Source organism: Lampetra fluviatilis, chromosome 54 (assembly GCF_964198595.1).
Source record: "Lampetra fluviatilis chromosome 54, kcLamFluv1.1, whole genome shotgun sequence".
In the NCBI taxonomy this organism is placed as follows: Eukaryota; Metazoa; Chordata; class Hyperoartia; order Petromyzontiformes; family Petromyzontidae; genus Lampetra; species Lampetra fluviatilis.
In genome coordinates, this window is record NC_136328.1 from 325,204 (window position 1) to 351,465 (window position 26,262).

The 26,262-nt window shown below is 52.0% G+C and overlaps 2 protein-coding genes across 3 annotated transcripts; both read right to left on the bottom strand.

Annotated features, from left to right (window-relative positions):
- Positions 1-271: 271 nt before the first annotated feature.
- Positions 272-5,594, bottom strand: LOC144949472 (riboflavin transporter 2-like). 2 transcript variants are annotated; one of them, XM_078879392.1, is made up of 4 exons: positions 4,225-5,594; positions 2,126-2,341; positions 1,905-2,028; positions 272-805 (listed from the first exon to the last, which is right to left on the bottom strand). In XM_078879392.1, exons 1-4 carry the CDS (start codon positions 5,085-5,087, stop codon positions 587-589), a joined length of 1,422 nt encoding a protein of 473 aa, XP_078735518.1. In that variant the 5' UTR covers positions 5,088-5,594; the 3' UTR covers positions 272-586. The 2 variants fall into 2 exon arrangements, with proteins under 2 accessions (XP_078735518.1, XP_078735517.1); XM_078879391.1 differs by having other exon boundaries at positions 2,126-2,356.
- A 1,840-nt stretch (positions 5,595-7,434) lies between these two features.
- LOC144949548 (solute carrier family 52, riboflavin transporter, member 2-like) lies at positions 7,435-24,997 on the bottom strand. Its single transcript, XM_078879475.1, has 8 exons — positions 24,975-24,997; positions 19,343-19,474; positions 18,104-18,231; positions 16,143-16,563; positions 15,554-15,744; positions 15,005-15,198; positions 14,185-14,308; positions 7,435-13,939 (listed from the first exon to the last, which is right to left on the bottom strand). The coding sequence occupies exons 2-8, from the start codon at positions 19,458-19,460 to the stop codon at positions 13,727-13,729; spliced, it is 1,389 nt and encodes a 462-aa protein (XP_078735601.1). The 5' UTR covers positions 19,461-19,474; positions 24,975-24,997; the 3' UTR covers positions 7,435-13,726.
- Between the last annotated feature and the right edge of the window lie 1,265 nt (positions 24,998-26,262).

Sequence of the window (26,262 nt, forward strand, 5' to 3'; positions counted from 1 at the left end):
GGAGCTCCTCGTCAAGGGGCTCCACGAGCCAACACGGCGGCGGTGACGCAGCGTCACAAGATCACTTCCATAGGCAGAGGTGTCTTGAAGATTACAACCATACACGATCCTACACGGCCCTGCACAATCATACACGATCCTACACAACCCTACACGATCCTACACAACCCTACACGATCCTACACAAGCCTGCACGATCCCAACAATGAGCTCTGAATAAGAATGCGCACCACCGGTAAACGCCGGGCAGCACAGTGAATGTTTATTTTCGGAATGTTCCACGCATCGCAAATGTGAATTTTTAAAAAACATTTAAAAAAGTAAACTCGTTTGTTTAAAGTCTGGTAGTATGTGGGATAGGTGAGGAAGTGGCAGAGGGTGAGGAGGTGAGGAGGTGGGTGAGGAGGTGGGTGAGCGGAGTGGGTGAGGAGGTGGGTGAGAAGGTGAGTGGGGTGGGTGAGGTGGGTGAGGAGGTGGGTGAGCAGGTGAGGTGGGTGAGCGAGGTGAGCGGGGTGGGTGAGGAGGTGAGGTGAGCGGGGTGGGTGAGGTGGGTGGGTGAGCAGGTGAGGAGGTGGGTGACGAGTGGTCAGGCCCCGCCGCACGGCGCCCCCCCGCAGGGCTCCCCGGACGTGAAGACGCCGTAGACGTTGACGAGGGGGAACATGGCGAGGGCGCCCACGGCCGAGCCGAGCTGCTCCACGGCGCCGCAGAAGAGCAGCGCCGAGTGCCCCTGGTCGCGCAGCACGACCCCCACCATGACCTTCACGTAGGAGAGCGCGCCCGTGAACAGCACCCAGGCCAACACCTGGGGGGGGGAGGGGGCGGAGAGATGGGGGGGGGAGAGGGGGGGGGGGAGATGGGGGGGGGGAGAGGGGGGGGTGGAGATGGGGGGGGAGGGGGGGGTGGAGATGGGGGGGGGAGAGGGGGGGGTGGAGATGAGGGGGGAGGGGGGGGTGGAGATGGGGGGGGGGAGAGGGGGGGGTGGAGATGGGTGGGGGGGCAGCACGCGAGGTGCCGAGGCGCGAGTTCAACCCCCGCCCCGCGGGGTGGCGCGGCGTTACTTTACTACACGTTACATTGTTTATACGTTACATTGTTTACACGTTGCATTAGTACACGTTACATTGTTACACGTTACATTAGTACACGTCAATGTATTGTTACACGTTACAGTAACAGTAAGGACATGACCTCTGTAGACTGTGGCTGTACTTTTACTGCTGAATCGAGTCAGTCGGCAGCTCCGCTAATAACGAAGCCGCTTCTCACAAACTCCGCGTCCTGCGGCGTCGTTTGCGTCGTTTGCGTCGTTTTCCATCGCGAGTCGCCAGGAATCGTGACGATCGCCACTCGATTACTTCGAAAAAGCGTCGCTGAATCTCGGCGCTGTTCTGTCCCCGCGGGGCGCTGCCGACGTTTCGCAGCAGCAGGAGGCGTCGCTGCTGCTGCTGCTGCCGCTGTGTGCGCGGAGCCACTGGCAGGTACTCACTCGGAATCGGAATGTTTGGTCACTACCGGTTACAGTTCATGATTATTTTAGCCGAGGGGTTGTGTGTCCATCAGGTTACATGCTGTGTTCTGCAGGGGATATGGGAGCGCTCCGTATTTCAAGGGGAGACTTCACCTTAGGTTTGTTTTTTCACGTGAACACAAAAGTATCCAATCAGCCACGTGGGCTCAAACGTGCATTGGCCCATTCCCTCGCCGATCAGGTTGGGAGTAGAGGTTGGAAGGTCAAATGTCGAACAAGTTCCTCCACCGTCCATGTGAAATGACCCCGACTTTGATATGTATTCCCGAGTGATGGCGACGGTCCGAGTGATGGCGACGGTCCGAGTGATGGCGAGTGTGAGGGGGAGACGGCGGAGCAGGGAGACTTGTGGGTCGATGTCAGTGGCCCTTACTATGAGGATGGTGCCCGCGTCTGTGCCGAGCAGCAGAGGACACGGACTCATGACGGCCATGGCCAGGATGTAAGCACCAAAGACAGAGCCCAGCAGGGTCAGCATGGACAGGACCAGCTGTGACCTGCACACAATGAGAGCCACGCATTCATTGCCAACATCACCATTCACGAGGTGCCGTGAATGTGGAGCGAGTGCCAAGGTGCTGACATGAGACCGACCGGCTGGGTTTGAAGACGGCGACGAAGCAGGCGATGGGGTTGGCCAGGGCGGCCAGCGTGGCGCTCAGGTGGTAGGCCGTGTTGCCGTAGGGCAGGCACGAGTAGGACTGCACGGAGGGCAGCACTCCGTTGGTCAGCCCGTTGGCCCAGGCCAGGATGAGGAAGATGGCGACGAACTCGAGACGAGAGAGCGACCGACAGGAGCTCGCGTCCGTCCTGCCAACGCACAACCTGGCGGCGTCACTCGGCCGTTTCACTCGACTGGCCGAGACCTCGTGCCTCGTGTGTGCCCTCTCAGCGGACACAACTGTCCCCCGACTCCTTCTCGTTATCGTCAGACTCTTTTCCGCGGGCCACTTATCTGCAACCCCTATTTTCGATCGATTTGAAAAACACCCAATTATTCACGGGTAATTATTCATATTAAGCGTGTATTTCACATATAAGGAGTTAAATTCATCCAATCATCCATGTTTAGCTGCAGGTAAAGATCACACAGAAGTGTCCGGCTGCAAGACCCAAACTCATTGCACCGTGTGCTCACATGAGTAAGGGGAGTGAACTGGAAATGGTCTAAAATGTATCCTGTTATTGACATTTATTCACCGATAACCGTGGGGATAACGGTTGTTTTCGTGGATAGGTGAGGATAATATAATCTGCCAGTAGCGGGGACCCCCTGTTGTGCTCGATTTCTGACAGATGGCAGCAGTGCCTCACCGAGGGTAGCTCTCCAATTTACAACACCACACCTCAGCAGTGTTGACTTGGTGCTTATGAAGAGTAAAACAACACTTTGAGCTCATGTACCAATATACCATCACAGGGTATGTGACAGGTTGGAGCAGTGCGAGCACTCGTGCCTCAGAGCAAGACGTTCTAGGTTCGATTCTCAACTAGGTTTGTGCCTTTATGTGCCGAGTTTGTATGTGTTCCCCTTGTTCTGCAGGAAATTCCTCTGGAGTTTCTGGTTTCTTCCCATGACTTAAACAACATGCAATGTAAATGGTTATTGGCCACACATCCTAATGCTGAAATTTCACCTGCAATTTATTCAATTGGGATTACGCACAGCAGCAACGTTGCCCCTACTGTGAAAACTAGACAGGACCCTCCGGTAAAAGACAACACATTCGGTAATCACACTGTGGCCTTAAAAGAAACATTATAGACTTCATCGCACATGATAAACACATGATATGAAGAGAGGTCATTGTCAAAAATGTTGCCTAATATATATTTTATTTTAAGGCCAGTTATTGACGAATGTGCTAAGTTTGATAATTGTACACATGTTGAACCTCTTTCACACTGTACGTGGCCAACCATGCTAATCGTAGGTGCTTAGCTAACTGCTAATTGTGTTTGTGCACCACTGCCAATGCAGCGGCATCACCAAATAATGTATTTAAACCTGAAAATGTTGAGACGCAGTGAGGCCTTGCTGGATAAACAAGCGTAATGATGACATACAAATATTGACATTTGCTCTGCACCGGCTCCACATTTGACAACCCACTCGTGGAAAGAAATGGCACTCACTGCAGGGCAAGGTTTTGCCAGAGTACATGACAAAGGTCAAAGTGCAAATGTAACAAGACTGACTCCCAGCTCAGACTTGCTGACCTATAACATCTTTATACAGTAATCTCTTTGGAAACGACTTCTGAAGATAAAGAACGTGTGATGCTATTTATGGATGAATGACTGAAATTTTTTATCATAAGGTTAATATGTAATCTCTCGCTTAAACGATGCTTGTGTTGAGGGTTAGGATTCTCGAATGAAGGTTTTGAGCGCTTGTAAATCACCTTGCGCCCCCAGGCTAGGTTTCAATGTGGCAGCGCTCACATCAGTCATATTCCACCGGCCACAGCGATCACAGATGCTCTATGCCAAAGGTCATCACAAGGGGAGCTACATCGGTTTAATCCAGAATTGCATTCTCATTTTTGGCAGAAAATGTGGATCAATTTGGATGATGGGACACAAAACAGCCTTCTTGTGTAATTGCAATAAATGATCAGATCACGCTGAATCTGTTTTTCGTAATTTATATCAAAGCTCTCGGAATCTGCCACAGGGACCGACCGACTTACCCCATGTACTCCGCGATGGACGGCGAATCAAGAACGTCGAAGGTGTGCGTCGCCTCCAGCGCGCTCGGCTCCAGGCTCGCGCCGTTGGACTCCCGCTGAGATGGTTCTCTGGGGCCTGCGACGGTTACCTCGCCGTGCCTTAGGCTGCCCAGCTTCTGGAGTCCCTCGTGTGAGTACTCGCGCCGAGCCAACGGGAGGTGGTTGAGCATCACGAAGGCGGCCATGGAGGCAGCCATCATGCCGCACAAAATGAGGAAGAAGATCCGCGGAGAGAAGTTGGCTGCCCGGTACTCCGTCTGCACCTCGTAAATCGAGGTTCCGTTGTCGCCCGCCGTTCCGTTGGCGTCGGCGATGGAAACATTGACGCAGGTCGAGAAGCCGGCGCCCTGCCCGAGGGCCACGAGGCCCGGCAGCAGACCGCTGAGGCCCTCGCCCACATAGTAGGACGTCATGTAGCCCGGCTGCAGGCGCATCATGAAAGGCAGGAAGGTGACGGAGCTGGTGCAGTCGACGAGGCTCAGGAAGAAGGTGAGCGCCAGCAGCGCCGTGCTCCGATCCGCGCCGGCGATCACCGTCGTGCGGTCCCAGAGGAACGCCAACAGGAGGCAAGCTACGGCACCTAACGCCAAAATTGCGTAGATGAGGGGTACCTCGTCCAGGCAGCCCGGCCGGAAGCGGTGCGCGAGCGTGATGGCGAGTGGGCCCACGTTGGCGAGCTGGATGAGCACCGTGAGGTAGGAGGGCAGGTACCATCCCTCAGGGATCTGCGGCACGATGACGGGCAGCTCCACCCACATCCCGTTGATGGCGACCCACGACGCCACGCCAAAGACGCACGTGAGAGCATGCACAGGCCAGGCCATGGCACTTGTACGGTTACGACGAGCTTGGAGAGAACGTTGGATGAAATGGTCATATGGATAAACTAGGGAGAATGTTTTTACTTGGCGAGAGATGAACTCGGTAAGGGGATGAATGTGGCAGTAGAGGCAGGTGAAGTTAGAAAAATGTGGACTAACCTGACCATGAGATGAGAGACTGAGAGGCAGACAAGATGATGAAGGGAGGCCCAGGGTCACAGACGAGACTGTCGCAGGCAACCGCTCCCGGCCAGGCCCTCAAGACACTCCTCCTGGAGGGAAGGCACCCTTCGCTGTAAAGGCGGGTATCACATGCCTTGGTTCTCGCCATGGACAAAGCGCGTCTCAGTTGCAGCACTCGACCAGTCTGGTCACATGCCTCCTCGCTGCGGCCACGGTGATCCTGTGGCCATGCTGCCTGCCACGATTGTGCGCAGTCGGTGCCAAACACGAACTTTCGCAAGCGACTGGCGAAGGGAACGCCCCTGGAGCCATCGTCTGACTAAAGGTACACCTCACTTTGTTGGCACAAGTCGCCTCTAGTTAATGTTTATGGTAATTGATAGAATGATATGCCGCACTCTGCGTGTAGATTGTTAGCTGCGTGCGTGTGTGCATGCGGCTATATGTGCGTGCACGCACGTACATGCGTGCGCAGTATAGGTGCTCGCTAACAGCATTTACCCGAACAGGCTGTTATAGGTTATATGGAGAAACTTTGTGTGCGAGATAAGAGTGAGAGAGTAGTGGTCATAAAATCATTTCATGACCCTGGTGAATTAAAACTTGGCCACCCACAATTTTAACACCATCCCCAATGGGGGAGACAAAAGTGGATGGACTTCCTCCCATCTCCCACCTGCGCCTGGCAATCATTGCGCTGGGGCTTCTTAGAGGTGCTCGCTGACCGGGTTTGTTTGACTGTCTGTGCATTCTGCAGAATAAACATCGTGGCCCGCAGGAGTTGCAAAAGCGCACGAGCTGTCTCCTGAAGCCCTCTCGCATTACGCGCCAGAGTAGCATCGACCCACCGCACTCGGTAGTCAGCCTCCTGGCAGTGACCTGCGCCGGATTCAGATACCAAATCGCTACCTCTTGGTTTGCATGACCAGAAATATCATCTGGATCATTGGGTTCAAAAAGCACGCCGTCCCCTAGCATAGACATACTGTATGTGAGCTCACAGGCGCACACACAGCCACAACACACAGAAGCCCTTCTTCAAACTCAGTCATTTGACTGGGGAATGTGAAGTATTCACTAATCTTGTTCAGCTGAATAATGTTCTTATTAGGGGCAGCACACTCATGCGCCACAGCATGCATATCATTGGCCTTAACTTGACCGTGTGAGAGTATCCTACAACACTTACACAGTCTCTCATTCCAGGGATACCCAGAGTTGCATTGAAACTTCAAATGATTACTCTGTGTCGTCGAGCTGTAGAAAACTTCCGAGTTCACATTCTTGTTTTTTTTTTACGTCTTGTAGGTGACCTGCCGAGTCAACAACTTCCGCACTTAAGAAGCTGATTTATCCGAGGAAACTGCCCAAATAAAAACTCAACCTTCATGATGTCTCCATGCATTGACATGGACATCAGTCCCCAAGTCAACTCTACGCTGCTGGGTATTTGTCATGTGCACAACCTATGTTTGTGTGCTGCCAATCAGGGTGATGAACACTTGTTATTCAGGGTCAAAGGACACTGCTCTATGGGTCACGCACATCACTAATCATTTTACCAGCGCCCACACCCCAGCCGTCTGCTCGCACGCCAAACCTCACGATCCGAGCTCCCCGCGAGCCCTGTTACGTGCGACCGCGATCGCACCCCCGGCGCGATTATAGCGCGGCAGCTTCACATCGACAGCTTCACATCGACAGCTTCACATCGACAGCGTGCACACACGACCAGGACGCGCTCCGTCTCTAGGACTCATTCCAATATCAAGGCTCGATATGAAAGTTCAGACGATACGAATTTATTTGGCTTTGGAATGATCCAAACCCAAGAATTGAGGTCGTTAAGTTGACATCGCCTCTGTGCTTTTTCCAACCAAAAAATGGAGTCGATTGGCAGTGGGCGACACCGACAAACCGATACGTTACGTAACGTGTGTGATCCAACAATCCGAAAGAGATCCGATATGTGTTTGTATAACCAGAAAATCATCCATATTGTACAGCAAGACACGATAGACGCTCAGGTGAAATCAACCTGCAAATCGCGAAACTGTTCATCATGGAACTGCAGCTGGTGAGCATTGCCATGCACACCACTTGGGTGTCAAAAGCATCAATGTCGCACACAGGCATTAGATGTTGGATTTGTGAACGTGTATTTGTGGTAGAGTATCTGTAAACTTGTTTCATGTCAATTGGAGATCATCGGCAATGTAGAGTACTGCTACTATACAGGAATTATTGGTATATTAAACGGATACAGCAGATAAACAGGCGCAAGCACTGATGAGTCCGTTGTATAATATTTTATTCTTTCTATAATGATCATTTTGATATCGCTAAACAAACCTTTCCAACTATTTTCAAAAACAATAAAACTACAACAATCATCATCATAAAAACAAGGCAAATAGGCGGTGAATATTACAATATTCAAGTGCATGGTCCATTGAATTATAGGTCAAGCAGAAGGCAAATTGCTGCGCGCCCAACGGGAGTGGAATCTCAGAGCTCCCGTTGGGACGTTGCCAGCCCAGCTCCCCCCCCCAGCCGGGAGAGAGAGGAGAGAGGCCCTGCCCCCCATCAGGCGGCAGGGCAACCAGGAGCCGTCTTCTCTTAGACGAGCAGCGCTGTTCCCTCTGCACGGCAATCGGGCCACTCGCTCGCTCGGGACGACGGCTCTTCTCATAAACTAATAGGCTGCAATTTCCTGCCAGCCAATCTACACTGACACACTTAATACAAAGCCAAAATACAGTACACCGGAAACAGGACACGACGAACAATATCGACATACGTGTATGGATTTTTCTTTGATGTCTTAAAACAAATCATTTGACAATAAGTAACGATTTCCTCGCATCGGCACACACCTCGCTCAACCACCCCGTCCTTTTTCATTTTCAAAATTACACAGCTCGAAATTACAAATTAAATTTTTGACCTGAAGAGAGCCTTGCCTGGCCCACAACTACATTTTACTCAGTTTAACATGGAGGCTTTCGCGACCAATATCATCCATGAAAGGGTTTTGGGTTAGACTACGTAAAGGTGTCGTTTAAACCCGCCACCACCAACTCGTAAGAGTTGTCACATAAACAGAACATGCCAATTCGTCACTAGTCCAGCACAACACATCTACGCCTATATATAAGGAACTAAACAGTAAGGCTTCTCCACAAATCTGGCTGTCGCTTGATGCAGCTAGTTGTAATTACTGGTGAAACGGCGTACTTAGATTGTAAATGTTGTGGCTTGGCTCTCCAACACACCGATGTGCTGTACTAGTGACGAATTGGCCACGTTCTGTTGACGTGACAACCCTTACTAGTTGGCTGTGTTGGGTGGTGGCGGGTTTTAACGACACATTTATATATTTACGCGATCTAACCCCATCACCTCTTATGGATACATCTTCCTCTCTGAAACAATGCCCTCCCGACCACCCATCTGGACCCTGCCACGATTCCTGCCCAGGCAAGATGCACGGGGCAGGGGGTGGGGGGGGTGCAGCACAGATATGGGGATGGCAGGGGTCGACGTGCAGGGGATGATCCGCTGAGCTCATTCCATATCCCGTGTGGTGGGGTGAACGAGGCCGCATACCCAGGGAGCAGCGGTGTCACGCATGGCTTGTGGAGCTGTTTGGTGGCTTGGCAGCTGCTAATCAGTAGCTGTACTGTGAAGCCTGCACTGTGAAGCCTGCACTGTGAAGCCTGCACTGTGAAGCCTGCACTGTGAAGCCTGCACTGTGAAGCCTGCACTGTGAAGCCTGTACTGTGAAGCCTGCACTGTGAAGCCTGTACTGTGAAGCCTGCACTGTGAAGCCTGCACTGTGAAGCCTGCACTGTGAAGCCTGTACTGTGAAGCCTGCACTGTGAAGCCTGGCCGTGAGCTACGGATACTGACGGCCCAGGGATAAATTGCATCTGCAGGTCGCGCTCCCATTTGACAGCAAATGTAGGCCCGCAATGTTAGCGGTGGCTTGGCCTCTCACACGGATTGGCTCACGCTCGAGTCGCTCAGCTTCATGCAAAGACGGATGAGTGGTTCAATCCTGGCTCCGCTCGGGCTCGGCTCCATGGAAATCCTGAGCGTGGCTGAGACCGTGCTTTGAGCTGGCTCGAGTTTAGCACGGCTTTGAGCTGGCTCACTTTAACCAGAGCCAAGCCCACGCTTGAACTAAGAATACGGGCTCAACAGCAGTGACTCTGAAATTGACAACAGTACAGAAAACGATATACATCCCATTCAGCAACCGCGCACGAGGTCACAACCTGCAGTGTTTCACAACCGTCCTCGGAATAGCTCCTGCAACTACATGGATGTACTACCTCTCACCTTTTGACAACCAAACATAGACTCGTGTCACGACACCTTTTGTCTTGCCCCTCGCAAAGTTAAACACTTACAACTTAATTCGCCTTCACTTCTGTAAAGTTGCCTTTGATTCTCGTACAGTAGTCTCCTGGCACGCGTCTGCCTTCAAAAGCAAACGCCGAGTCTCAATCTCAATTGCAACGGTTGGCTACATACGGTGCGAAAGAAGTTTAACATACATACCTGGCTGAATTCAAGGAAACGATTAAATTTTTGAAAACTTATCACAAACAAGATATATTTTACCTGATGGCAAACGCATGCTTAAGGAACGTTAAGCTTTTTCAGTGTTTTGGATTAATCAGTTACACTTCAACAGGTCCCAGAAACCCTTTCCAGTTCGGATTCACGTCGCAAACAAAAGGGCCCTTCTCACTGTGGAGGGAACTTGGAGCTCAGCAGAGCGAGCAGACCAAGCGATTCTTGCAGGAATCGCATTCCATTCCTTCGAATCCACCCTGCACGGTTCCACGTCCGCTGAACTTGCCACGATCCCGCTCGGAATTGTATTTGATTAATAATGGAATTGCAATTCCTGGTAACAGTGAGCAGACTGATGAACGGGCTATGGGTCAACGCTTAGGCTCTGGCAAGAACACTGCCTAGAGCAGGGGTCGGCAACCTACGGCTCCGGAGCCGCATGCGGCTCTTTACGAGCTGCTTCTTGACGATATGTACGTATGTACATAGATGCATTGCGGCTCTTGAAATACTGAATTTTGTACCGAATTGGAAAGAAATGGCTCTTCTTGTTATTTTGGTTGCCGACCCCTGGCCTAGAGGGTGCATGCTCAGCCAACCAAAAATGGCATTTATTCAAAAAAGCCTCGCCGAGTTTGAAGACTCTGCTATCAGAATTTTGCATTTGGATGTTTGACCAGTGTCACTAATGAGTGTTTGGTACGCGTCAGGCAGCCGAAGGTAAAGCCCTGTAATCTCTTGCTCAGGCTATTGCTGGTGTAAGAGCCTCCTACTCTTCCATGCTGGCCAGATGTCTTTGAAGAGATGGGTGTACCCACGATCATACACGTTTGTTGGGATGCCCAGACTTTCTCAACTCAATTAGTCGGTGGTCTCACCGACAAAACGGCCACACATTCAGTTCTTAAGAGCCGGTGGTCTGGATAAGGCCCAGAGAATGTGTACCTGCAATGCTGCACACATGCATGTGTCGTTAAATCAGATTTTTTTTCTAGGCCTGCATACATGTACTTTTGTGCGGGGGTATCTCATCATTCACAGAATGTAATTAAGTTCAATGTGCTGCCCATTACAGCACGGCAGCATCTTAAAAACCACAGTGCCCAGGGAATACTCGCACATACATGGGGGCAACACTCAGCAATGCCATCTCCCTGCCACACAACTACACCAAGCAGGCCCTGGCATTACCCATGAGACCAGGAGAGTCTCATTTGCAAGCGTGACCTTGGGCACTGAGCACTGAGACAAGCCGAGATTTGTGGCACCCAGCAGGACATTTGCCTTCTAAGTAGACCGAGAGATAAAACTTTCAAATGTAACGAGTTGAGTGATAATAACTGTGGCAATGCCAACGTAAGACTTTCATCCATCAGTGTATAAATAACAGACGATTAACTTGATAACAATACTGGAGGTCTGATAACACGTGAATTGAGGTTAGGAGCGTGTGTTGAACCATATGTTAATGTCTGTACATATGTGTCACGGCTCCATCAGAACACTCCCAAAAACATCACCAAACTCACAAGCAAATAAATACTATGATGGGAAATGTAAAGAGGTATCTGATTAAGTGCCGGTGAAGTGGTCAAATATTAAAGGCCAACGCTAATGTCATGGTGTGAACTTTTGTGTTACTATCTGTGACTTTTATGCAAACATCAAACTCCCTTTGAACAAGATAACCATTCTCCCTCAATCCGGGATGCAACCCAGGTCTCGCTCCATTGATATGGGTATTAGCTCTCCAGAGACGTCCAGCCACATCTGTCGACCCGTCTTGCGAGAGAGGTCTGACACAACTGCGCATGCACGTGGGAGTTCTTTTTGTGGGTGCACCGAATAACAAAAAAAAAATGGTTATTACGCTGGCCTACTCCTGCCAGTGGTGTCACACACAGGTTCACCACAGCCCACTTGTCACCAGGGCACCTGATTTGGTATTCTCTGCAGGAATCGCGCGTGGTGACAGGAAGCCAACGGCCACTCCGTGACCCCAACAGTGGCTGGCACTCAGCCGCTTCATAACCACTCGAAATCCTGTCATCCGCTTTCTGAAAGTTGCTTTTGGTCTGCAATGCTATTCAATTTGACGGATCGTTGGAGGTTTCAGGTGACACTTTGTACCATATCTCGAACTGGTGTCTCCTTCTTACCGAATGTGTGCTGTGGATGAGTGATGAGGTGTATTATCAGGATCAATGTTGAGGGATGTCTCCAACCCCGTTGAGTGGAATCGAGCCTTAAACGTGCAGTCTGTTGCCTCAAGCACATCAAATAAACTACCAGCACTCTACACAACTGTCCACTTGGTTTCTTCATAACTATTCAGAGTAAAAGCATACCATCTCACGGGGCATTTTAACATACATGTTTTACAATGTTTTATATATTTTTACGTATTTTTAAATTTAGGGGTATCTTTAAGGAACAGACTTGCTGCTACTATTTAAGATTAGCCGGATGAACTTTGACCTAGATGCTTCAAGTTGGGAACAGGTTTTACAGAGAAACTGCGTTTACAATGCCAGTTGGCACGACCTCCTTCATGCCATGGCGCAGCCGTCCGTGATTACCAACATCAGCTGCGTGCGAGCAAACCAGCAGCACACATTGACAACATGCTTCCGGCCTAGTTGTTGTTTGTACAAATAAATTACTAGTTGGAACAACAAATATTACAATTTTGAATATCAAGCGATAACAGGTTTGTCACATTGCACCTGTTGTTAAAAAACGAGAAGAACATTTTCTGAAATAACGTCTCAGTTTGACGAGTGGCAGTAGGTCCATTAGATCAACAGTGGTAAGGGAGTTATAAAGCATCTTACTGCACACAACAAGCGCATATCTGAGCTGTGGTCTCAAATTGGGCAGCTATCGTCCCTGCAAACAGCCCTGTCACATCTCCCCTCCAGGCCGGCATTTTGACAGCCATGCTGTTGTAACCCTCCCCATCCACATTGGGCCCGAACCACCACATCTCACACTCTTAGCCACGATTCCATGGCTACTTTTCTCCTTCGTGCAAAGGCCTTCGTCTTTAACTCTGAACAATTACAGCATGGCTGCTGCTACTGTACAAAGCACAATATGGACAAAGTTGTAATCCTGCTGCTGTCACATCTGGAGTGGAGGACAGTTCCTACCTCGCAGCGCTTGATAGAAATCAACGCAAATCAGTCACAGGGTGATTGATGATCCAGAACTCGGATGCACTCAAGTCACTCGGTCATCAGTGGTCTGTTATCTCCCTATCACTCTGCTATCCTTACTACCATGGCTACTGTTCCTGTGAACTTCACTCATTGACTCCTCCACCCACGAGTGACTGTTTCGTCTCATCCACACTGTTCCACCACCAAACTACAGCTCACAAAAACACTCACCCACTCATCCATTCACCCAGCTATTCGCAGACTCACCTACTCGCTCGCTACACGGCAGGCCATAACACCCTGCCCAGCTTTGTAATTCCATCCCATTGTCTCTATTCTTAAGCTCTTCCTGCCTTGCTCAATTTAAGAAACATGTCAACTCTTGCCTACCACAATTCCGATAGTGCAGTTTGTTCCTGGCGGCTTAACATTTTGGGCCTGTGCTCAGCAACTACATACAAAATTACAGCGACACAGTCGCACCCTGAGCTGCAGGCCGCACTGAGAACCCATGACGGGGTTCTGAACCAAAATCCTCGCGGCAACAACAGCAGCACCGCGATGCGGGCCGGCGCTGCCGTGCCTGGTCGCCCACGCTACAGCCTCGCGGCCGTGCCACGGGCAGCGCGGGGTCAGGGCGGGGGCAGCGCGGGGTCACGCGGGGTCATGCGGGGTCACAAAGAGTCGCGAGGGGTAACCCGAGGCTTCGCGGGGCTACGCGGGGCAGGAGCCGGAGCAGGGGTCGCCGGGCGTGAAGAGGTGGTAGACGTTGACGAGGGGGAACACGGCGAGGGCGCCCAGCGCCGAGCCGGCCTGGATGGCGGCGCCGCACCACAGGAGCGCCGCGTGGCCGCGCTGGTGCAGCACCGTGCCGATCATCACCTTGAGGTACGAGAAGAGGCCCACGAAGAGCACCCACGCCAACACCTGGCAGACACGCGAGGTTCACGGCTCAGCGGGAAGCACTCTCTCCGGTGTCACCGATACGCAGCGATCACGATCGGCATGATAAGCAGATGATGGTGATGATGAAGATTGGATCATGAAATACAGGCATACGATGCAAGGCGAGGTGCAGACTGGAATTAGCAGAATATCGAAAATGTGACGCTGCCCGCGGGCGCACGGCGCGTGTGAATTGCGGCACACGGCGGGGCGCTGTCGACGCTCACCACTAGGACGCTGCCGCTCGGCTTGCCCAGCAGCAGGGGGCACGGGCTCAGTACGGCCAGCGTCATGATGTAGCTGCCCACCAGCACGCCCAGCAAAAACAGCAGGCCCAGCACGGGGCTCGACCTGCAGGCGCCGGTCATTCGTTCCATGTTACCACGTACAGACAGGAGGTGGCCACTCTGCAAGTGGCAGCTGATACTGTGCATGCTATCAGGGCACTGAAACAGCACCGTCCAGACCATGGGTTTAAGAACTCAAGAGCGAAGCAGCAGCCAAGGTGACTGATGATCCAGAACTCGCTCGCTCACTCACTCACTGGTGGTCAGTCGCCTCCTCTTCTATCATCACTACCACGGTTACAGCTTCCATGAATTTCACTCAATGATTCCTCCACCCGTGTTTATGGTCTACCAGACTTGTCGACTAACACACTGCTCGTCACAACAACACACTCATTCATCCATCCTCTCACTCGCCCACCCACTCTCGAACTCATCTACTCACCCACTCGCTCACCACACTGCAGGTCACCTCACTTCTCTTTCTGCTTCTTCCCTCGCACTGGTCCACTCTGGAATTCCCTCTTCCCATCGTCATCTCTTTGCTCAACCTCTTATAATCACCTTGCTCAATTAGAGATACATGTTGAACACTTAACTGTTACAACTTTGTTAACATTGTTTATTGCTGGTCGCTTGAATTCCTGGCCCTTTGCGCCCGTGCTTAGCAACTGTGTTTAAATTATGCATATATACATTACACAAACGGAGTTCCACTAGCGCATCCTGGTGGGGGCTGCCCCTGGGCACGAGGCCTCACCGGCAGGGCAGGCCCATGGTGAGGAAGCAGGCGAGCGGGTTGGCAATGCTACTGAGCACGGCGCTCAGGTGGAACACGCTGCCGCCGTACGGTAGGCAGGCGTACGTCTGCACGGAGGGCAGCACGCCATTGGCGAGCGCGTTGGACAGCAGCAGCAGTGTCAGCAGGTACAGCACGCTGCCCACGCACAGGCTCTGCGGGGCACGCACGCGGCAGTGGCGACACCACGCCATCGCACACGAGGGGACATAAATCAATACATCTCGCTCTTTTTTAACGCTACTTACGACGATGATGTTAATACTCAAGCATCAGAATACCATACCAAGACATCATAAAGCATCATAATATTTCAGTGGTAATGTCCCAGTTTGAAAGATGCACTCTGTGGCACACTAAAAGAGGTCAGGGTGAGTGACAGGGTGACTCCAAGTTTATCTTCGTCTAGACTCTTTCAACCGAAACAACTTTCCGAGGTCACGTCGCAAAAGCTGGGCGGCCCTGGACGTGTGAACTCCGAGGGCGCCGTCGCCGGGCAGCGAGGCTCACCTCCCCCTCCTCCTGCTGCCTCTTGGCGAGCACCGCTCGGCCCCTGTCGCGGTCGGGCAGCATGAGCACGTCCCCGTTGGAGGCGGGCGACTCGGGAGACGCGACGGACAACGCGTCGCTCTTGAGCTGCGACTCCTCCTCGCGATCGTCCAGGATTGCGTTCTCATTCTGCCCCGGGTTCAGGTCCTCACCTGAGCCACGCAACACGCAGGCTGCCATGTTCAAGCAGGCCTCGGCCGCCCAAGTTTCGTGCCCCAGTCGAGACAGGGGAACGCCGGCCGCAAGCAGACAACAGCGCGTTCACCTACACAATCAGAATTTCCAGCAAGATTGACTCAATGCACGCGATTTTTTAATCAGTAAACAAATTCCCATGGTATCTCTTCTCTTCAACGATTCTAGGTGTTGTGTCTATCAGATGCAATAGGTGAGGGAGGGACAGAGGAGGTGAGGAAGGGAACGAGGGAGAGGTGAGGGAGGGGAATGAGGTGAGGAAGGGAATGGCGAGGTAAGGAAACAAAGGAGAGGTGAGGGAATGAGGTGGAGGGAAGGAGGTGAGGGAGGGAACGCGGAGGTGAGGGGACGGTACCGGCGGGGGCCCCGGGCCGCAGGCGCACGAGGGCAGCGAAGGCGCAGGCCGAGGCGAGTAGCAGGGCACACACGACCGAGAAGAAGGCCGACACGGAGAAGCGCTCCTCCAGGTAGCGAACGTGCAACGCCGGGGCCGAGGCGTTCCCCGTCCCGTTCACGCACTCGGCGGCGCCCACGCCCTGCGCCAGCGCGGCCACAGAAGGCAGCAGCGCGCTCAGGCCCTGGCCCACGAAGAAGGTCTTGACGTGCTCCGTGGAGAAGCGGTACATGTGCGGGAGGAAGGTGACGTTGGAGGTGCAGCACACGAACGAGAGCGCGAAGGCGAGCACCAGGTAGGGGACGCTGTGCGTGCGGCCCGACACGGGCGCCGTCACGGACCACGTGACGGCGAGGCAGGCGCATGCCACCACCGCCAGCACCTGCGGGGAGAGCAGCCGCGTCACGCGGCGCCACCGCCCGCACGCAGCCCCTCTTGTCGCAAGTCACACGGCACCGCGTGATTTACACTTCCTGCTTTTGTTTTGCAACACAGGTGCGCACTGTATGTGTGTGTGTACGCACGATGTGTAGCCTGTAAGTCACTGGTGGGGTAAGTTCTGTAAGCGAGCACCAATGAAGGCCGGTACGTCACACGAAGGGCATGGATGGCCAGCACCACACCCAACGACCTTGGAATCCCCAGTGGCGATGCTTATACATCGCTCCAGGTACTCATTTGAGGTTCAGTCGATCTACGGGAGGCAAATGGCCGGTTCAGATATTAGCTGTGAGTAGGAATTGAACTGGGGTCACCAGGTTCATAGCACCACGACACTGCCACTCCCAAACACAAAAAGGCAAAGATTCACCCTATAGCCTTAAAAGACTGTTGAGGCAAGTCCTGTTAGCGAGCCCCTATGAAGGCCGGAATGGTACACGAGGGGGTGGGTGGCCAGCACCACGCCCGACCGCCTTTGTCTCCCTAGTGGTGATGTTTACACACCACACCAGGCACTCATTTGAGGCTGAGTTGACTTAGGGGAGGCCCAGGACTGGTAAAATAATCGTCACTGGTGTTGGCCATGAGCGGGACTCGAACTCGGGTGTTCGGGCTCGTAGCGCAGTGCACTAACCGCTACACTACCGCTCCCCAACCACACACACGGACACACACACAAAACAACGACCGTCATTTGCCAAGAAGTGGTGGTGATGCCACCAGCGCACAGTGCACTTTCACGCTGCTGGCAGTGTAAACTTGCTGTGTTTTAGCCACAAACATGGCTGTGTCTTACCCAACCATCCAAGATCTAGTCCTGGCCATGGCTACAGTATTGGCAAGGGGTATCTGATCCTATATTACACTTTCCATAGGTAGACTCTGCCTTAAATTAGTGTATGAGCATCAACACTGGGGAGACAAAGGCAATCGGGCGTGGCGCTCACCACGCAGTGCTGGCCTTCATAGGTCAATGCTAAAAGCACTTGCTCCAACAGCCTGTTACAGGCTACAAGAGGGATCTTTGTTATAATGATACCATGTATAATAAAGTACAGGCTGGGAGGCCCGAAGCCAGCCCTCCCTCCTGCCTGACCAGCCCAGCCCAAGGAGGCCTGGCGAGGGATCTGGGCAAGGAATGGTGCCTGCTCATCCAATGAATAAAAAATGGAGCGATAAACGAGGCTTGAGAAAGATATCTCTGAAGCCAGCCAGAGGGTGTGCTGCGCATGCAACAAGAACACATGAGAGAGGGCCAATGAGTAACACTGGGTGGAAGCCTGAGATCCACACCCAGGCGGTGGATGGGAGGCAATTGGTCACTCGTCCTCCGGCTGATACCTGGATGACATGGATGATGGATGTGAATGATGATGCATGTAGATGATAAGATGATTGTGATGTGGATGATGACACGTGGATGATGGTGGTGATGACGACGGTGATGTGCATGCCATGGCTGGTGGCGTTGCCATGGAGACCTGGATGACGTGGATGAGGACGCGCTCGTTGAGCCGGCCCGGGGCGAAGCGCTGCGTGATGGTTACGGCGATGGGGCCCACGTTGGCCAGGGCCACCATGACGGTGAGGTAGGAGGCGAGGTCCCAACCTGCGGAGCGAGCGGAGCCGCCGCCACCCAGCGGTGAAACTCCGCAACAAAGCAGCGCACGCGGCGAACACCGCCACTGCTCGGTGAATCAGTAGACTAAACGCCTCCTTCACACACCTCCACGTAGAAATACACGAGTCCTTTTGCAGATTCCATCGGCTACACGAATTTTTCGAGTGCCTATTTCAACGCCATGGATTCAACACCAAGCAAAACACCGATTAATTTGTGTTATGCATTTTAAAGTTTTCCCCGACTGTATTTTGCTCCGACGTCTAGAGTGGATGCGTTTGCCGAGTGTCTGAGTGGGACGTCTGCTCTGCGTCTTCTCGCAGTCGTAACACTCGTGCCTCAGCACGACTCGGGCCTCTCTCTGTGTGGAGTTTGAATGTTCTCCCCCTGTTCTGCACCGGTTTCCTCCGGGTCCTCCTATTTCCTTTCATAGGTATTGGCCAAACATCCCAGTGCTAAAAAATTACCCACAAATTACTCATTTGGGATTGCAAACAGCAGCAACATCGCTGCCTACTGCGAAAACGTGTAGAACCCTCCTGAAAAAGTATTGCGACTCTGCGAGTCTTTCCTGAATAAACAAGCAATGTAATGGACCATGTGTTCTATGATTGGCATTAAAATGTTCATGTCCACTCACACATCTTGCCCACGGATTTCGTTCATACTCAGGCACAGTGGGGGTTATTTTACAACTTTGAATTGCTATCAATATGCTAATATGCTGCGGGTAATTGTGTAAGATACCAGTGCCTTTAATTTATCTTACCTGGAATGAAAGAGTTATAATCCGTTCCATGAAGATATCTTACCAATTGTCACTAAATATATAAACTTTGTGGATATATCCTGTCAGGTCATTTGCTTGAAGAATTAAATCTTTCGTTGATGCCACTAAATAAAATGGATTGTTTTAAACAAGCGCCCTTTAACTCATTAGGGAACGGATTCAAAGCAACGGTGCAGCAACTGTGACCGCCCCGAGATTAAACAACAAGAGCGGGGAAGCCGTCGAGGTGGCAAGCGGACGGGCGATCGGTCACCACCACTGCGGTAAGAAGGGCAAGAAGGTGGCGCCGCCGACGCCACCACCACGTACTTTCTGGGAGCACCTTGACCATTACGGGCAGCTCCACCCACAGGGCGTTGACGGCCACCCAGGAGCCCATGCCGAAGAGCGCCACTAGCGAGTGCTCCAGCACGCCGCGGCCCCGCATGGTGCCGCCTCCTCCTGCACACGGGCGCCACGGCACGCAGCGCGCAGTCAGTGTCTAGTAGGGGGTGGAACGGTGAGTCCGTGTGCCAACTTGTATTGGAGTGTCTGCGATTCCATCTCCCGGCACGGCAGCTGAGACAACGGGGCGAGTTTATACAATCCCATCTCCTACTGCCTCTTTAGTAATGGGGGAATACTGTAAGAATACGGGAAGAACTTAAAAACTCCATTCTCACTCTCTCTCACATACACACTCACCATCTCACTTACACACTCTAGAGAACAGGGGGAGAACTTACAAACTCCACTCTTACTCTCTCACGCATACACAATCACCAGCGCACTCACACACACTCTGCAGAACAGGGGGAGAACATACAAATTACACAGAAAGGGAATCGAACCCAGGCCCCTTTTTGCTACTGCACTAAATAATGAATATTTAGCACCCCTTAAAACTTCAACAAGCAAACTTGCATAGGTCCAGCTTTAAAAATGATTGCCGAATTGGGCACGTTTCTGTGTGCAGTTTGTATGTCTCCCCCTGTTCTGCAGAGTGTGTGAGTGAGATGGTGAATGTGTGAGAGAGAGTGGCGTTTGTATGTCCCCCCCTGTTCTGCATGGGCTTCCTTCAAGTTCTTCACTTTCTTACGAAAGCAGTCTAACGAGAATCGTCAAGGCTTGGCACTACTTCTACTGCTACACGCTCTTGCTCTGGGGAGTCAGAGTGGGCAGCACATGCCACTTCCCTTGACAAAGAACAAGACTGGGAACCGGTGCCCGCACACAATCCCCGCAGCCTTCTGCACCGCGTCGCAGTGGCCGGCCCACGCAGAGTCACGCGTCTGGGCGCCCGGGCACCTGCTACTGGTGGCAAAGGTAAGAGGGCACCCACGAGTTTGCTCTAAAGGCTCCCGTGGAGTCACGTGTGGGCAGGTCAAGACCATGGCACTCTGCGAACCGGGTAGAGGTCTCTGCCTCTTGGAGAATACAAAATATACGATGAATATCGACAGAGAACTGGGAAGCCTTCGGGGCAAATGGGTTGTGCTTGTGAACACCACAGACTTGTGTATATGTATGTTGAACTTTGTTCGCACCGTACGTAGCCAACCGTGTTAATCGGAGGTGCGGGAGCTAATCTATGCCGTTCGTTTTGACTCATAATTGGCGTAGAGTTAGAGAGAACAAGTTGGAAGTGAGTAAAATGTGATTTCTTTAAAATAACCTAAATTTGATTTAAAAAGAATACAGTTTGGTATCAGTTTACAGAAGTGTCAATAATAGAGCCAAAGGCCAACGCATGCTTCGGCTGCAGAATTTTCAAAGACAGTCACAAAAGGTGGTAAATTATATTGTGCAAAGATTCCGTTCAGAGCAAGATTTAGGGCTCATAAAGGTTAATGTTATCTCACTGGTATTTAGTAAAGGGCTTGGAGATAAAAGATGCTGTTGAATGTTTGAAACTCAGCTGTAAACTAGTTTGAACTTCCTTGACAGAGCTTGTCGTGGAGACTCTAGGCGCACCTTTAAAACTCGCCTTTTGCCCGTCCAAGGACGGGTGCATTGCAGTAAATCTGAAACTTGCAAGTGAAAAGCAGGGGGAGAAATCTGAAGCGTTGCTACGGAATGTTGTACAGAACAGATTCCCTTCACTCCCAATACTTCAGAACAATCCCCTAATGCCACAAGCTGAAAATGCAGATGTTAGGAGAACTACATTTGTGTTGCACAAATGACAAGGCTTTAACTTGCTTCGAATTATCTGGACTAACAGGCATCATAACTGGCCATGATCAATCCACTCCTGGATGGCAGGGCCCGCAGTGATTGTTTTGGTTCGGTATGCCACAAACATGGAGCAAGCTCGTAAGTGAGCGTGCCGTGGACTGAGAGGCGTTGAGAAGCACCGGTCTGGCAGCCTGTCCCGTGACCAGCGTCCGTGCCGGTCCCAGCGCGGCCGTGGTACCGCATGTCCAGCACGAAGGCCTCAACTGGGGCAAAGGTGACGGTGCTGTCCCGTCACGGTGGAAGCGCTCACGCTCCTGCCCCATTATTCCTTGGGCAGGAACGATGTCTGTATGAAAACCGATCCTTGACCCTGGCGATACGGGCATCTATATAATTGCTTGCCAAGTATTCTATTTATTTTAAATTTGATCAAATACGTGCAAATATTACGCTCCTGTGCCGAGAATGACACGACACTGAGGTATGGCAACGTGACGGGGAAAGGACGAAACAGGACGGAAATAAAGCAAGGACGAATGAAAGACAACGAATAAAAACACTGTACAGAGGCCAGCACGAACACAGCGCTCAGAAGCGCAGGCAGTGCAAGGCGGTGAGGCAGTGCACGAAGAGAGCAGAGTTGACAGTAACACGCCCGCAGGTCCTCACGCAGGAGGAGCTGCTGCTGCTGCTGCTGCCAGCTCCAAATTCCCACGGCAAGGGGCTGCGGTCCTCAATGACACCTCTCGAATCGACACGCTGCTGTTAATGTACATGTTTTTGTGTGTCCATCGTTTCTACATTAAACTGGTCAACCGAAAGGACACAACGACAAACACTGCACCGCCAACACTTGCTAACACACATTTTATCTTTCCGACAGACAAAATAGACACCACCAGCCGGGTGGACACCGCCAGCCGGGTGGACACCGACAGCTTGGTGGACACCGCCAGCCGGGTGCGCAGCGCACTTCGTTGGGACAGGCCGAGAGCCCGGGCGGGGATTGCGCACCACCATCATCATCACCACCACCATCACCACCACCATCATCACCACCACCATCATCATCATCACCACCACCACCATCATCACCACCATCATCACCACCATCACCACCACCATCATCATCACCATCATCATCATCATCACCACCACCACCACCATCATCATCATCACCACCACCACCACTACCATCACCACCACCATCACCACCACCATAACCACCACCATCACCACCACCACCATCCCCATCGCGTGTCACGGACCACAGCCATAGAGGGCAACGAGGGGCAGATGCGCCTCACGTATTCGTATCGAGGAAGAGAAAATGATTCGTAGATCCTCTGCGTTCCAATTTCCCAGTGTTTCCAGACCATCAGATTGTAAACCCGTAGTCTCCGAATGCGACGCCATTCCAGGTGGTTGTGCTGTCCGCTCGCTCTGACCACCCGGCAGGGCCGTGCCACACGGTTCGGCCATTCCACGAGAGGACCTTCGTGACCGGGGCCTGATTTGTCACTCACTGACGTGTCACTGTTTTATTTGACCAGGTAAGGCCCACTGGGCTACACAACTCTTGACTGGCCATAAAGGATAGCTCAACGAAGTGGCGAACATGTATAGTAGCCGAATTCTCTCAACGCATATTTCTGAATCGCTATCACCGACATCGCAGCCACCCACCGCAGTGACACGTGTCTGACTTATCAATCACACAAATGGTAGGTGGCTGCTGATGTTGTCACTCACAACAGTGACAGCTCGTCACTGCTGCTGCGTCTACCGGCGACATTCACAGCAGCAGCAGCAGAGCGGTCAGACGATGGCGTCTGTGCTGCTCGTGCTGGGCAGGTCCCGTCGGGCGCGGTGTGTGCTGAGTGTGGTGAGTGTGTGGTGAGTGTGCTGAGTGTGGTGAGTGTATGGTGAGTGTGTGGTGAGTGTGTGTGCTGAGTGTGGTGAGTGTGAGTGTGCTGAGTGTGGTGAGTGTGAGTGTGCTGAGTGTGTTGTGTGTGGGTTGAGTGAGTGGTGAGTGAGTATGGTGAGTGTGTGTGGTGAGTGAGTGGTGTTGTAATGTTCGTCCTCTGTGTGTGTTGTGTGTGGGTTGAGTGAGTGGTGAGTGAGTATGGTGAGTGTGTATGGTGAGTGAGTGGTGTTGTAATGCTCGTCCTCTGTGTGTGTTGTGTGTGGGTTGAGTGAGTGGTGAGTGAGTATGGTGAGTGAGTGGTGTTGTAATGTTCGTCCTCTGTGTGTGTTGTGTGTGGGTTGAGTGAGTGGTGAGTGAGTATGGTGAGTGTGTATGGTGAGTGAGTGGTGTTGTAATGTTCGTCCTCTGTGTGTGTTGTGTGTGGGTTGAGTGAGTGGTGAGTGAGTATGGTGAGTGTGTATGGTGAGTGAGTGGTGTTGTAATGTTCGTCCTCTGTGTGTGTTGTGTGTGGGTTGAGTGAGTGGTGAGTGAGTATGGTGAGTGTGTATGGTGAGTGAGTGGTGTTGTAATGTTCGTCCTCTGTGTGTGTTGTGTGTGGGTTGAGTGAGTGGTGAGTGAGTATGGTGAGTGAGTGGTGTTGTAATGTTCGTCCTCTGTGTGTGTTGTGTGTGGGTTGAGTGAGTGGTGAGTGAGTATGGTGAGTGTGTATGGTGAGTGAGTGGTGTTGTAATGTTCGTCCTCTGTGTGTGTTGTGTGTGGGTTGAGTGAGTGGTGAGTGAGTATGGTGAGTGAGTGGTGTTGTAATGTTCGTCCTCTGTGTGTGTTGTGTGTGGGTTGAGTGAGTGGTGAGTGAGTATGGTGAGTGTGTATGGTGAGTGAGTGGTGTTGTAATGTTCGTCCTCTGTGTGTGTTGTGTGTGGGTTGAGTGAGTGGTGAGTGAGTATGGTGAGTGAGTGGTGTTGTAATGTTCGTCCTCTGTGTGTGTTGTGTGTGGGTTGAGTGAGTGGTGAGTGAGTATGGTGAGTGTGTATGGTGAGTGAGTGGTGTTGTAATGTTCGTCCTCTGTGTGTGTTGTGTGTGGGTTGAGTGAGTGGTGAGTGAGTATGGTGAGTGAGTGGTGTTGTAATGTTCGTCCTCTGTGTGTGTTGTGTGTGGGTTGAGTGAGTGGTGAGTGAGTATGGTGAGTGTGTATGGTGAGTGAGTGGTGTTGTAATGTTCGTCCTCTGTGTGTGTTGTGTGTGGGTTGAGTGAGTGGTGAGTGAGTATGGTGAGTGTGTATGGTGAGTGAGTGGTGTTGTAATGTTCGTCCTCTGTGTGTGTTGTGTGTGGGTTGAGTGAGTGGTGAGTGAGTATGGTGAGTGAGTGGTGTTGTAATGTTCGTCCTCTGTGTGTGTTGTGTGTGGGTTGAGTGAGTGGTGAGTGAGTATGGTGAGTGTGTATGGTGAGTGAGTGGTGTTGTAATGTTCGTCCTCTGTGTGTGTTGTGTGTGGGTTGAGTGAGTGGTGAGTGAGTATGGTGAGTGTGTATGGTGAGTGAGTGGTGTTGTAATGTTCGTCCTCTGTGTGTGTTGTGTGTGGGTTGAGTGAGTGGTGAGTGAGTATGGTGAGTGTGTATGGTGAGTGAGTGGTGTTGTAATGTTCGTCCTCTGTGTGTGTTGTGTGTGGGTTGAGTGAGTGGTGAGTGAGTATGGTGAGTGTGTATGGTGAGTGAGTGGTGTTGTAATGTTCGTCCTCTGTGTGTGTTGTGTGTGGGTTGAGTGAGTGGTGAGTGAGTATGGTGAGTGTGTATGGTGAGTGAGTGGTGTTGTAATGTTCGTCCTCTGTGTGCGCGCGTCCCGCACGACGGCGCCGCTCTCACCTCGACTCGCGTCTCCGCGCAAACGCTGGAGCCGCGTGACGTCACGCGCGGACGTGACGTCACGCGGCCTCGTGACCTGCGGAGTCCTCGGCCGGGCGCCAGCGGCAGCAGCATCGCCCCCTGCCGCCACAGTCTGGGCAGGAACCTCCTCGTCAATGACACACGAGTCTTGAGACTCGGCCAACGTGGACAGCACCGCACTTAACATTGTGGTCGAAATTTGGCCAAATTCACAAAGAACTCAGCCAGCTGCGTCGTCGCCCAGTGCCACACGGGGACAGCTGCCGCTGGGGGTGCCCTCGCAATGGCCGCGTCGAGATTCAAGGCGCTTACCGCGTGGAGAGCGCTATACAACTATATTGCGCAACAATGGGAACTGTTCATATTTACTTTACACCCTTTTTACGAACTATATTTGGAGCAACATTGTCACAAGAAATGTATTTCATTTGATGATATTTCTCCATCGTCGCTTTTACACCGATTCTTACAATCGGCTTGTGTCTCGAGAACATTATTTAGCGCCTGAGCAGGTCAGCTGTCGGTTTTGCAGCGCCTAGAATGACTTAGTAGGCCAATCCTTGAGTGGCAATTCTTGCCACAGCAATTGCAAGTGAATGCGGTGGCAGCTCCAGAGGTGTTTGTTGCGTTTTCTTGGTCTGCCAAGCGGTGCGGGTTTTCTCCTCGCCTTTCCCTGAGGCCTGTTTTCACAGCCTGCTGCCAGCTGAGTCGGTCACCGGCTGTTTTCTCCCAGTCATTTGGGTTGATTTCGCAGCTCTTTGTGTCCCATTTGCAGACATCTTTGAAGCGCAGGACCGGGCGACCAGTGGCCCGCGTGCCTGATGCCAGCTCGCCGTACAAGACGTCCTTGGGTGTCCAAACCATCTCAGGCGCCTGACTGAGCAGAGAGTACATGCTGGGAATGTTGGCCAAGTTGAAGACTGAGGTGTTGGGAACGCGATCTTGCTATCTGATGCCGAGGATACGCCAGACAGCGGAGGTGGAATGTGTTTAGTCGATGTTCTTGATGGGCGTATGTTGCCCAGGACTCAGAGGAGGGTGCTAAGGACGCAGGCCCGGTTCACCTGTACTTCGGTGTTGAGCATTAGGGATGTTCTCGATGAATATCTTGTTATACTGTACTTGTTTATTTCGTCGTTTTTGCGTACCCCAAGTCAAACTTGCAAATGAGACTCATCATGGTCTCTTTAGTTCTCACCTGGTTAAACAAAATTTTAATTTCTGTTCTTGACAATAGCTGCATCATCCTACTCCAGGTTTATTATAA